The sequence below is a fragment of the Corella eumyota genome, chromosome 2, assembly GCF_963082875.1.
Source record: "Corella eumyota chromosome 2, kaCorEumy4.1, whole genome shotgun sequence".
NCBI lineage: Eukaryota > Metazoa > Chordata > Ascidiacea > Phlebobranchia > Corellidae > Corella > Corella eumyota.
The window spans coordinates 20,238,923-20,253,112 of record NC_137491.1 but is presented as its reverse complement, the minus strand read 5'-3'; the positions used below and the strand labels follow the sequence as shown (position 1 = coordinate 20,253,112).

General features: G+C 26.7%; 2 protein-coding genes across 3 annotated transcripts; one reads left to right on the top strand and one right to left on the bottom strand.

The window, feature by feature from the left end:
- Window positions 1-44: 44 nt before the first annotated feature.
- On the bottom strand, window positions 45-4,189 carry LOC145741960 (uncharacterized). 2 transcript variants are annotated; one of them, XM_082559665.1, is made up of 9 exons: window positions 3,915-4,188; window positions 3,323-3,485; window positions 3,007-3,132; window positions 2,603-2,669; window positions 2,423-2,465; window positions 2,111-2,182; window positions 1,718-1,799; window positions 1,524-1,573; window positions 45-1,096 (listed from the first exon to the last, which is right to left on the bottom strand). In XM_082559665.1, exons 1-9 carry the CDS (start codon window positions 3,984-3,986, stop codon window positions 722-724), a joined length of 1,050 nt encoding a protein of 349 aa, XP_082415791.1. In that variant the 5' UTR covers window positions 3,987-4,188; the 3' UTR covers window positions 45-721. The 2 variants fall into 2 exon arrangements, with proteins under 2 accessions (XP_082415791.1, XP_082415792.1); XM_082559666.1 differs by lacking the exon at window positions 2,111-2,182 and having other exon boundaries at window positions 3,915-4,189.
- Window positions 4,190-5,080: 891 nt separating this feature from the next.
- LOC145744114 (mitochondrial adenyl nucleotide antiporter SLC25A24-like) lies at window positions 5,081-12,299 on the top strand. The gene is made up of 12 exons (XM_082562226.1): window positions 5,081-5,461; window positions 5,657-5,897; window positions 6,178-6,304; window positions 6,568-6,655; window positions 7,436-7,547; window positions 9,054-9,212; window positions 9,519-9,629; window positions 9,851-10,003; window positions 10,197-10,364; window positions 10,828-10,978; window positions 11,277-11,395; window positions 11,782-12,299. The coding sequence occupies exons 1-12, from the start codon at window positions 5,181-5,183 to the stop codon at window positions 11,851-11,853; spliced, it is 1,782 nt and encodes a 593-aa protein (XP_082418352.1). The 5' UTR covers window positions 5,081-5,180; the 3' UTR covers window positions 11,854-12,299.
- The last annotated feature ends 1,891 nt before the right edge of the window (window positions 12,300-14,190 follow it).

Here is a 14,190-nt window from a genome sequence, read left to right as displayed (position 1 = left end):
AATTTTGCCCTTATTGGGGCAATTAAAAATGAATACAGTTTTATTATGAACTTGTTTTATTAAATAAACAAACAACAGTGCAACCTTACCAAATCACATAATTACTGCACATATAAATTCATTGAAGAAAAATTGATGATAAAATAATATTTACAGTGCAAACACACAAAAATTAAATCCAACATTTATTATATAACAACAAATTCTTAAAGAAAAGCTTAAAACTGTTGTTGCACAAACAAAATTATTTGCACACATTGAAAGGCAACAAATTATCAAAAACTGAATCTTCCTAAAAATTGAAAATTGTTGGTTAAAATATTGAAAAATTGTTGGTTGAAATATTGCGTTTAAAATTCTACACAAATTCACAGTTACAATATTGAAGTGTTAAGGCAACAAAATGATTGAAAAATTAAAGGTCGTGTTGATTTTAAAGCATTCTAGCAGATGGTATACATAATATACAGTGGAAAAATGTGATGTTGATTGAACAATGGATTACAGTATATCTATAAAAAAAACTAATAAAAAAAATGCGAAGTAGTATGTAGTAGCTACTGGATAGCAAAAAAACATATTTTGAAGATGCTGTTAAAATAAAACAACTTTACAAAGAGTTTTGAAACTTGTATTGTACACTTAAGTTTGTTATTTTAAAAGAATCTCATATGTTAAGCATTTATTCATCAACTAAGAATAATTCAAAATTTTAAGACTTCTAATCGTCAACAGATATCTCAAAACTCTCAAAGTCTTGTGAGGGAGGGTAAAGTAAGTTATAACTGTCACTCAGAGGCACGAGTTGTTCCGTATTTCTTGTTTGTGGAAACAGGATATTTCTTGGTGAAATCGATTTTCCGCTTTCTCTTACATCATGTTCATCGGGTTGCCGGATACTTTTACACGACCCTGACTCTCTGTTGTGTTGCATTTTGGCCTGGATTTTCTCAAACTCTATATCTTGTTCTTGCTCTATATGTTGCATTGTGGTTGAACTACCACTACCTCTGTATTCAGAGTCAATCCAGGCACGAGTTGGGCTACTTGTGGTTGGTTGCTGTTGAAAGGGTTTGTAGAGGCTCAATTTCTCAGCCTGTGACATGGTTAATAAATTTGTTAGTTAAGTTGTATAGTTTTTTTTAAATGTTGAGTACAACATTATAAACAGTTTAAATTTTTGCTAGGCCATGTGCCATCCTTAACTGCCAAAGATAACCTAGGACTGGGTCGAGGTAACTTATGTTACTCTATGTTTAGATCGTGCAGTCGACCTTCCCACATCGAGGATAAATAAACATAAAAGAATCTGGCATATAAATAAAAGTCTGAACCTAGGTATTATGCCTTTTAACATTTAAATATTTTTCAAACATTGTTTTACTGCCTTTTAAAAATATTTGTTAACACTAAAGGCCCCAAAATTAGTTTAAAATATACAAACATTGTTTTTACTGCCTAAAGGCCCCATAATTAGGACACTAAAGGCCTCAAAATTAGTTTAAAATATACAAATTACTTACCTGAATTGAAATGTGGTCGGTGTTCATTAATGAAGGTTCTGAGTTTGTCACTAAAAATATTTGAACTAAAATATAATATTTTTTTTGGAAAAGGTTGTTTATTTAATCTAAAACAATGTAACCTTCATACATGGTTTGTCATATTACTTACTATAAACCATTACTTATAATAAGATGTGAAATCATAAACTTACATGTTTGAAAATCTTTAGATGCAAAGTAGGAACGTTCTCTTAAATTTGCCTCAAATGTCGAATTATTTGAGCTTGTTTCAACCTTAATATTTAATATTATGATAAGTTATATTACTTCAAATGTATTATATAGCTCCTCATTAAGCCACAATAATACATTATACTGTAAAAAATGCTAATCAAGTGCAAATTAGCAATAAATTCTACTCTAACTAATGTGATTAAAATTTTTTTGTTAATAATTATACCAATATAATATAGCCACCAATAGTGCTACTTTAATAAAACAGTGTTTATACCAATGCCACAATGTTAAATGTAACAAAGCATGCATGCTTATGTTAAATATCAAAACACCTAAGTTGTTACATCAAGAAGGTTTAAAATTTTAACCTTGTTTTTATTGCACGACGGCCATTCATTTGTAACTGGAGGCCTTCTAGGTTGTACAGAATTATAAATTTCCTTCAAATTGATGAATCAAATTGTAATTAGTTTTATTAGTGCAACTTTATTGTTAGTAGTGCAAAAAATACAAGGGAATTATCAGTGTAAAATTTTAATATCAATTCGGATGTGAAGATATATAAATTATTTATGATAACAATTTAGTTAAAAGGTTAATAATTTAAAAACTATTTTATAAATATTGAATAGTGCAAATTAAAATTTGTTTTTAAAATATGCTAATTAGCATAAGCTTACCTTTGCAATGGATGGGCTGTAGGCTGTGTTGGGCACAGAAAAACTAAAAGATATAAAATAAAAGTTTATGCAACTGTCTTTTATATTTCACAATTTTCCAACGATTTGTTACCACCTTTAATACTAAATAACTCTTTTAAACTACGTTGTGTTACACCAATGGTGTATATACATAGTTACCTGCTTGGTAGTGATTCCATGTATGGTGGAGGGGGAGAGTGACTTGATGACATAAAATGAAGTTTCACTAAATATGAAAGTTAATATAAAAAATTGCGAAGATATACAGGCAATAAACAATTACTCTTTTTAAATTAAGGGTTTTTTAATACATAGGTCGGCACTATTGTTGTTTTTACCAGTAGAGCCATATTGATATAACTAACAGATAGGGGCTTAGACTTTAATTGTCAAAATATGGTCAGAACGCTCAACTAATTTTTGCTTGATAATTTACCCACACACCACAAATGGTAGTTTTATTTATTTAGCAGGCCTATAAACTGGACATACATATACATTTCTTTCACCAGGCTTAAATATACATAGATTATAGCAGGTTAAAACAACATCTACTCGTTTACCTTTATTTTGTTCCCTGTTTTGAACTTCTTCAAATCTTAAGGTCAACTTATCAGCGATAAAATTTTGAGTTTTATTTGATCTTTTGATCGCTCTCTTTAATAAATCTAAACAACCTGGACCAGATTCTATAAAAAAAACAGATTTTTTAAATTTAAAATCTACTAGAAATGGTTAAATTATGACAAAACCAATAAAGAAAGACATTATGTGGTTTTTAAGTTTGGTAAACTAGATTTTATAAAGGCATAACATCATTACCAATTCTCAACATAACATTAATCAAATCTTATTGAATAACTTAAAATACAAAATTACTCAAGATAAAGTCAACCAGACAGTTGACTTTGGAGTTAGTTGTAGTATTGCTTGCAATTATTTCAGTATGGTCAGTAGTTAAAACTTTCTTAGATTGAAGCCATGGTAATAATTTCTCTGGTTGTAAATGGTTACAAAGATAATGTCGAAGCTCATTCAGAGTCTGAAATATACAAAATAGTTAGTATTTAATATTTGTTGGGTTCCTATAAAATATACTGAATCGAAGGTTTTGCTTATGTTACTCTTTATCCTCAATGTGAAAAGGTCAAATGCATGACTTAAACATAAAATAACAACAGTTACTCCGACCCAGGCCTGAGTTGCCTGTGGCAGTTTGGGATATTATAGAATTTAGTTGTTCAATAATTAATCTGCTGATTAAGTGCTGGCTTAGCAGGAGTTCATACTGTTTATAGCGCCTTACTTAAGGGCGCTACAGCTTAAGATCACAGGGAATCTAACCCAGGACCTCATTCATTTAATATATACCAGTATATATTTAAGATATTTATAATATCAATTAATGCAATTTACTATTAAACTAACAAGATATTTAGAAAAATGAAATAAAAACAAAGTTAAAATTTACCTCTTTTTCTAGTTCGTACAAAAACTCATTTCTGGTCATATTCAACTCTTCCGTATCTTGTCTTCGTAACATTTTTGCTCTTTAACTATATTTCAACCAACGAAACAACGTAAGGAGTCAGAAAACGAAACAGCAATTTCTAATTCTACGTCATTTTGTAAACAATTTGCGTGATAAACAAACAGAGTTCGGGTTGAAATCGATCTCACAACGGAAACTGTTTAATGGTCTTTGTATTAAATGTTCGATAATGTATAATCATAATTCAAAAGGTATTGAGGAAATGTAGGCGGTTTTATTGTTAAAGATGACGTCACGTTACGCATATGACGTAGTTTGATAAATAAAAAAATTGTTTTGTTGTTTACGCACGCCCACGTTACGCCTACTTCTGTAAACCGGTTGACTGGGTTATAAAAATAAATTATCCTCAAATTTGATTTTTCATTTACAAGTTGAATTATTACGAATGTTATGATCTAAGCATTAAAATGTGTATTCTATAATTACGTAAAGATAATATAAAATAATATAATACAAAATCGTAAAGCATAAATATGTTAAATCCTTATTAAAAGTCTAACTAAGTTGTGCTTCAATATTTATATTATCTTTTGTAGTTTAAACCGCTGTAAGTTTACTTATTATATGACTAGGTATACTACAAAAATGGTCATTATAATTAAAATTTCAATTTTCGGTAAAAAGATTAAAAATGCTTTTATATTAATTAACATATTAATATTTCCTTGTTTTAGATAGAATAAAAATACTGGGTACTGAATAATTTATGTTTGAATCGTTGTAATAGTTACAGGGGATTTTATTACCCGGCAATTAATTTACGTAATCTGCGTGGAGTAATTATAACAATAGAACGGTTTTAAGTTACAGAAAGCACGTTACATATTAGTTGTAAAAGGCTCGATATACTGTGTTTATAAACAACTTCCATGCAAAGATTTTTTATGTATGGTAATGTAGTGATTTCTATTTTTTAAGGGGATATGCTATTAATTGTTAAAAAGGCCAATATTTAGACATTTAAATACGTTAAAAATCAGAAAAAATAGAAAAATAATATAAGCATCAAAAAGGTAATACTTTACAACTTAAAACATTGAAGGTTTATCTGTTTATAGATTTAACTTAATTTTCCAGGTTATTAATAGCTATAAAAGACAATTTTGGTATTTAAGTGAAAATTTTCGACAGCTGGGTTTAATACAGAGAGGAGTTTTTGAATTTTAAAAACTTTTTCGTGGTATGAAGAAGGAGTCGGTTAATATTTCAAATAATCAATATCCAAGCCAGCCGCAGGATTTGGACAAACTTAACAATTTTTCCCGTTTTCAACCCTATTTTGACAATCAATTTAAATTCGCAAACACTGAGTTACAATCCAAACTTTTAGTAAAAGATTTTGATCGAAATTTAGAGAAATATAAACTCGATCCAAGTTTAAATGAACGTAAAAGTTTCCAAAAATCACCGTACTTTCCTAAATGGGATAAAAATAAAATCGTTAAGAAAAAAAGAACGAGGAAGTAAATATAAGTTTTTATTTTATTTTTTTAATATTTTTTTTTGATGTGTATTATATATAAAATGATCATTAAATTTTATTTTTAATTTATTAGAAAATCTCTTAATTAGATTTTTGTTTTTAGTTATTTTTAATGCTATAGGTTATTTTTTTAAATATATAAATCTAAATCATAAAATTGCATTTAAATTTTTAGGTATAGCACCTCAGCTACCCTTGACTTAATCCTATGCAACTTAAACTTAAACGAACTCAACTTAAGTGAAGTCAACTTAGCCATGGGTAAAGAGGGCTCGAGTATAACTCCTGAAAGGGAAGCTTACTACAAAGAAATATTTAAGAAGCTGGATATAGATAAAGATGGAACAGTTGATGTAAAGGAATTAAAGCAAGCTTATTCCAGCATGAAAGTACCTCAAGTCCCTGGGCAAGCAGAGGTGAAATAAAGTCTTTGTTTAAATTTTTTACTTGCAATTTATTCTTTGTGTAATAGTAAATAATAGACTCTTTGATATATTTAACACGAAACATATTTTCTTTTTGCTTATATATATTATTTATGTCTAAAAAAATATTAAATTATTGCTTGTTAACTCTATTTCTGTTTTACATTAACCGAATACAATGGCGTTTAATTGAATAATTTAACCAACTAAGATTAAGAAAATTAATTAAAAAAAATTATTTTTTTTAAATAAAACATTTTTATCTTCACAGAAATTTGTGTCAGTAATTGACTCCAACAAAGACGGAGAGTTGGATGTGAGTGAATTTGTGAAATATCTTCATGAACACGAGATGAAGTTAAGATTGATGTTTAAAAGAATGGACCTTGATGATGATGGTAAGATATCTGGTGGATTTTAAATATAAATATATATAACATATTCTTAATATTTTTATATAATGAAGCCCAATGGACAATATATATAAATGTTTAATTTAAAGGCCTAAAAAACATAAAATTGCTATCTGTGTTGCTTGTGTAATTTATCACGGAAACATTTTAGTTTCAAGTTGCGACCATCAAATGACAATTAATTAACTGTACCAGACTTTTAAATGTTATCGAAAAAACTAAATTTTGTTTCATAATTATATTTTCAGGAATTTTAACTCATGATGAATTAAAACAAGCTTTGTGGTCAGTGGGAATCGAACTTTCAAACGAAGAAGCAAAAACAATCACAAGAAAGTAAGTTATATTTTGCCAATGCCATTATAAAATTGTGTCAATTACTTGAAATATGTAGAAACTCAGTAATTATAACATGAAATAAATAAAAATATATTTAACACTTCTACAATATATTATTTTCTAAGCATTAATTTAAATAAAATAGATACAAATATTGTTTCACTTTTGACTACTAAAACATAAGTGTAAATAAACGAATGATTGATTAATGTGTTTCAATTTTATACAATATATAAATAGGACATCCTGTTGTATGTATTTATTATTTATAAATTTGTCCCATATAAAATTATTCAATATTGATTAGTTTATTGTTTAAACTTCCTTTCTGATTCAGTTAGTTTCAGTTACATAACAATTGGCTTATATTGATAAACATTGTAACCAATTTAACTAAGTTCATATTTTTTAATTTAATTTTTGCAATACAATTGGTATAGTAACAGTATTTTATATTACCAACCCTGTTTTTATTGATTATGCCTAATAATTCGAGTTACTGGCTTTTAATTAAGAGATACATGTTCTTAAGCCCAACTTATTTACTAATTGGTTGGCCATTTTTTTGCAATTTTATACAAGAAATACAGTACCAGTATTTTAAATTAGCAAATCTACTTTTATTTTTTTATGCTATAAAAATTTGGGTTCATTGTCACAGATAAGTCAAGTAAAAAGTGCCTAATTATAAAATACTTGCGTTAAAATCCAACTATAGATATTTACATAATTTTTGAACATTTTTTTGCAAATTATTTTTGTTGTTTTAACCAACAGAATGGACAAAGATGGAACAATGACGGTTGATTTAGATGAATGGGTTGAGCATCATCTTCTGCATCCATCTGCTGATATAAAAGATCTCATCAAGTACTGGAAACATGCCTCTGTAAGTTGAAATTAAGAATTTTGGTGTATTTTTAGGGATCAATTATTAAAGTATATCCACTCTAATAAACAAATTTCAATATAGGTGCTCCATCTTTATATAATTGAGCTTACATATATATAAATATGTATTTGTATATATGTCTAAATTAAACTAAATAAAACTGCCAGTGCCTAAGGGTAAACTGTTGGGGTATTAACTTGTATGATGTTGTGACCTTATTACAACAATTTAAATATAGATTGTAGAGAGGGACATGGTTTAGATTTAAATAAATGTTTAAGGCTTTTTAGGTGAGCAGAATTTTTTTTTTATTAAATATTGAGATAATGTTAAATATTTTTAATAGTTGTTTAAATAAAATGTTAGATGAAATGTTAAATGAAATGTTATGTAAACAATTGTATTCTTTATTATGGTGCTATGACGTTGGGCACTTTAATTACAAATGTTTAATTAAACTAATGGTTAAGATTAAGAGAAGGTTTTAGTTAATTAAAATCTGAAATCAATACCAAACATACCATTATATTTGGGTAATAAATCAATTTTAAAATAAACTTATCTGTTATTATTTTATGTTTTAATTTTAATTACTAGTCCACTGTATTTTCAAAAATAATGAGTTTTGCTAAACAGGATATCGTCAGTGGTTAAACCCTTTCATAATCTTTCTAAATAGGATTACTAACACTAAAATAGTGTTTTATATTTAGGACAATAATGCTGTCATTTAATTCGGCTAATAACATGGTCATGATAAAATATAAACACATTACTAGTGGAAATATCTATTTCCTAATTCAATTAATCAAAACTTTAAATATGTTAATCGTTTTAATCTAAATTATAAATAGGGTCATAGTAAAATGTTAAATTATATCATGCTTAGCTCTTTAAGAGTTTGTAGAATTCTAAACTGTGTTTCAAAACTAATATTTAAGTTAGCTGTTATTAAAAAATAAATTGATTTTTTGTATATACAATCAACAAAAAATTTAGATGAAGGTTTAACAATTTGTTTTTATAGTTTTATTCAATAGGATCTTAGGCAATTTAAAATGGTGTGAGTAAAATGTTAATATTAATTTCCTATTACTTCAAATGGTGGCAAAAAGAGGTATAAACTAAATTTTTATAAATTTATTTAATTTTTTATAGGTAGTTACAAAATATATTTTAATTCAAAATAGGTACAAAATTTTAAAAGTTATTAAATTTAAAATATTCCTGGTTACTCAGTCCCTAGTATGAAATAATGTCAATAAAAATTTTGTTGTTTTGTTTACCTTACCACATACCCACAAACAACTATTCAAATATTTAGATGACTTAATAGCAGAGTTGTAGGGGAGTGTTAATTAACATTATGACATTATTACGTTAAAAAGTTTGACTAAGTTTAAATCCCTAAAATTTTTTACTCTAATTTTTTTGTTATTTTTTACTTATTTTTATTTATTTTAATTTAAAAATAAAATTTAATTCTTTTTTTTATTTTTCTAGTACATTGATATCGGTGAGAGCTTATTAGTTCCGGATGACTTCACAGAAGAGGATAAAGTGACTGGAGTATGGTGGCGCCAACTTGTGGCAGGAGGTGCAGCAGGAGTTGTGTCAAGAACGTGTACAGCTCCTCTTGACCGACTTAAAGTTCTTATGCAGGTTATTTTTTTTGATTTTATCAACAGTTTTAAACATACAAATAACTTTGTTTAAGTGCTAAAATGAATTTAAAATGATTATCAATGTATACATAATAGAGCTTAGTGAATATAATATCTATGTAAGTCCAATTTATAGTCCTACAAATTAAATGAAACTTCCATTTTTATTGCTTGAGTAAATTCTCACAGTCAAATATTAGCGAAGAGTTATGTCCATTTTACAACAATTAAAATCTCGACCGTAGAGCAGGCAATGAACCAGTATTTAAACAATAATAAACTAATATTCGTTGTTATCATTAAGGTCCATGCCTCAAAGTCAAACAACTTAGGAATCACAAGTGGATTTAAATCCATGTTAAAAGAAGGGGGAGCTAGATCTCTGTGGAGAGGAAATGGAATTAATGTTATTAAGGTAATCCTTGTTAATCTTTTTTCAGGTGAAATTTCTTTATGTAGTAAATTATTTCAAATTGCAAATCTTGATGTTTTTGGTTATTTTTATAAGCCTAGACTGAAAAAAAGGATTTATTTTAATAGCCTACCCTTTTTTTCCTGTTTTTTGAATTTTTTTCTCGTTATTTTTTTCGATTTATTTCTTGAAGAATTTTTTTATATTCAAATTTTTGTCTTCAGATTGCTCCAGAAACTGCTGTAAAGTTTATGGCGTATGAGAACATTAAAAGAATAATGGGGGCTGAGATGGGGACTGAAATTGGGGCACCACAAAAGTTTATGGCTGGCTCCATGGCGGGGGTGATCTCCCAAACTGTAATTTACCCAATGGAGGTAAATCTAAGTTTATTTTTTTTGTTATAACAATTTTTGTTTATTTTTTATCTGATAAAGTGAAATAAAAATTAAATTTTTTACAATTTAAGGTAATTGAAATATTTACAATCTGTAAACAAAGTGTTTATAAGGCACTAACAACAGTTTTAAGATTCAGACAAGCAATTATTTATCAATTTACTATCTTTAGGTTATCAAAACAAGACTAGCTTTGCGTAAAACTGGACAATATTCTGGAATATTAGATTGTGGGTATAAGGTATTAAGAAAGGAGGGACCTTCAGCTTTCTTTAAAGGATACGTCCCCAACTGTCTTGGAATTATTCCATATGCTGGGATTGACCTGTGTATATATGAGGTAAGAATACAATTAAAACATTTTTACATATTTTTAAGATTTAAAATTAACTGTTTTCTGCAAGTTTTGTTTTTGAAGGAGACAGTTACATATTATTGTTCTTTTGTTTCAAACTGAAATTTGTTTAATTTAATTGATTTCACTTTTATTATAAATAATTTAACATTACAAAATCTTAAATTAGCCACAAATTTAACAAAACTCTCTGCCACCCACCTACATTTAATCTTTAGAATAACTGTAATCTTCTACTTTATAATAAATCTTAAATATTTTATTAAAATTTTTAAATCATATACTTTTGTTTTCGATTTGGTTAGAGGTTTTAATTGTCGTAATATAGTTGCAGCTAATATTTTTTTGTGATAATTTACCTGCGCATCCCAAATATATATTTTATATATAGTCTACTAAAGCTCCATTAAATATAGATTAAAATTTAATTGTGTTTTGTTATTTTTAGACCCTAAAAAATTACTGGATCAAGAATCACGGTGCTGAAAAAGAAAAGCCCTCAGTTTTGTTGTTACTCGCTTGTGGTACTGTGAGTAGCACTTGTGGCCAGTTGTCCAGTTATCCTCTAGCTCTTGTTAGAACTAAAATGCAAGCACAAGGTAAATTGGCATCATTAATATTTCATAATGTTGAATTTCAAATAGTTAAAGATCAATTTCAAAATTTTTAAATGTTTTAATTTGTTGTATTTTGTATTATCATAAAAAGGTTACTGTTTTTATTCTGGTTAATTTTTATGGTTCTTTTTACTCCAATATTTTGACAATGTAATTCATAATATAATACTAACTATACTTCGAAACAAAATGTTGATATGGTGTTGCATACATTCACTTATGCTTTTAAATTTAAATTTTATGAATCAATATGTAAAATATTTTTTTTATGTTAATTTAGCATCCCTTCCCAATAGTAACCCTGGTACAAAGGTTACTATGATGTCATTATTTAAATCCATTGTTCAATCTGAAGGAATGTTTGGTTTATACAGAGGTCTAGCTCCCAATTTTATGAAGGTAAAGTAAAACATTAAAATTTTAGTTTAATTGTTTGTTGTAGTTATTAAAACAAAGCATTTTTGGTGTCAATTATTTGTCCAAATAATTAGGTGTTTAGGTAAAATATAAAAAAAAAATATTGTTTATTTAATTTATTTTTTAAATTTATTCGAAATACTTTTTTATATCTACTTTAGCATGGTTGACAATATGTTTGTGTATATACATGTCCAATTTTTGAGTGTACAAAAAATATAAAACTGCCATTTGTGGAAGTGGCCTAATATTAGTTTAAAGTTGCGACTATATTACAACAACTAAAATGCACCCTTGGGGTGGGCTATTGACTATTTGCTAATAATGCTAAAATTTTAATTTAACTTCTTATTTTGGTTCCAAACTAGGTAGTTCCAGCTGTTAGTATAAGTTATGTTGTTTATGAGAATATGAGGATGCGCCTTGGTGTATACAAATAAGAAAACTCACTTCAACAAGGTGGAATAAGTAACTACCTTTCGATTAGGTGCAATTAGATCTCGGTATGGTTTGGTTGTTGCTGACATTTCTGTATAAAACCCTATTACAATTTTTTTTAAAAAGAATTTAAACCTATTAACAAAAATTTGCAATTTTTTTTATTATATGACATTCCTTACAATAAAATTGCAATATTTTGAACTTAATTCACTTTGAAATCCATTATTGCTGACATCCTCAAATAATAAGTTTAAATAATATTTATTATTTGTGTTCTATTATTTATTAACATCAACATATTGACCACGTGTTTAGATTTTAAATTTGTAAAAGCATTCCTTTATTGTTGCGTTTAATACACACTTGTTATGCACTTTTGCTTTATTGCTTGGAGTTATTAAACCTAATTGTTTAATTCTTATTATTTTTTGTTAATAAAAAAATATATTCCAACTCTAGTGGGTTAAATTCTAAAGCTAAAAGATGTTTTATCAATGAGAATTATTTATTTATATATTTATCTTGAGTTACAATTATTTTTAATCAATTATTAAAATTGATTATTAGTTTTACCAAAATGTGACAAGGTCGAAGCGAAATTTTCAAAAAAATTGAAATTCTAAAATTAAATGTTATGCTTATTATTAGAACCGCATTAGTTAAACTTACCTATTTCCCAAATATCCACGAAAAATATTAATATTTCATAAAGTTATGACATTTTTATTAAATTTTTGCTAAATTTCAAACTCGAAAATAATAATTTTATTAGATGCGCATTAGCCAAACTAACTTAATAGATAAAAAAATTCAACGAAATTTTTTGAAAAACAAAAGTTAGAGATATATTACATAAATGCATAATGACCTCACCTGACCTAATATGGCGGTCATATAAAATCGGCTTTAAAATTTTAAAAAAATTTAAAAATTTAAAATCAAATTTTATTTCATTAGATGCGCATTGAACTAACTAACATTCAAGATAAAACATTTCGCAAAAATTTTCAGTAAAACAAAATTTACAGCAAATTTTCATTCTGGGTTTAATTAGGTCACGTGATATTTTTGGCCAATGCTATTGCATATAAACTTAAAAAAAAAATAAAAAATTTTAAATCGAAAAATAAATGTTTTGTTAGAACCGCACAGGCCCAATTAACGTGTTTACAAAATATTTTTTGAAAATATTAATATTCATAAAAGTTATGACACTTTTATTAAAAATTGATGAAATCTCAAAACCTAAAATTTTATATTTTATTAGACGCGCATTGACCTAACTAACATTCAAGATAAAACATTTTGCAAAAAATTTCAGTAAAACAAAAGTTACAGCAAATTTTCATTCTGGGTTTAATTAGGTCACGTGATATTTTTAGCCAATGCTATTGCATATAAACTTTAAAAAAAAATTTTAAATCGAAAAATGAATGATTTGTTAGAACCGCACAGGCCCAATTAACGTGTTTACAAAATATTTTTTGAAAATATTAATATTCATAAAAGTTATGACACTTTTATTAAAAATTGATGAAATCTTAAAACCTAAAATTTTATATTTTATTAGACGCGCATTGACCTAACTAACATTCAAGATAAAACATTTCGAAAAAATTTTCAGTAAAACAAATGTTACAGCAAATTTTCATTCTGGGTTTAATTAGGTCACGTGATATTTTTGGCCAATGCTATTGCATATAAACTTAAAAAAAATAAAAAATTTTAAATCGAAAAATAAATGTTTTGTTAGAACCGCACAGGTCCAATTAACGTGTTTACAAAATATTTTTTGAAAATATTAATATTCATAAAAGTTATGACACTTTTATTAAAAATTGATGAAATCTCAAAACCTAAAATTTTATATTTTATTAGACGCGCATTGACCTAACTAACATTCAAGATAAAACATTTCGCAAAAATTTTCAGTAAAACAAAAGTTACAGCAAATTTTCATTCTGGGTTTAATTAGGTCACGTGATATTTTTGGCCAATGCTATTGCATATAAACTTTAAAAAAAAATAAAAAATTTAAAATCGAAAAATAAATGTTTTGTTAGAACCGCACAGGTCCAATTAACGTGTTTACAAAATATTTTTTAAAAATATTAATATTCATAAAAGTTATTACACTTTTATTAAAAATTGATGAAATCTCAAAACCTAAAATTTTATATTTTATTAGACGCGCATTGACCTAACTAACATTCAAGATAAAACATTTCGCAAAAATTTTCAGTAAAACAAAAGTTACAGCAAATTTTCATTCTGGGTTTAATTAGGTCACGTGATATTTTTGGCCAATGCTATTGCATATAAACTTTAAAAAAAAA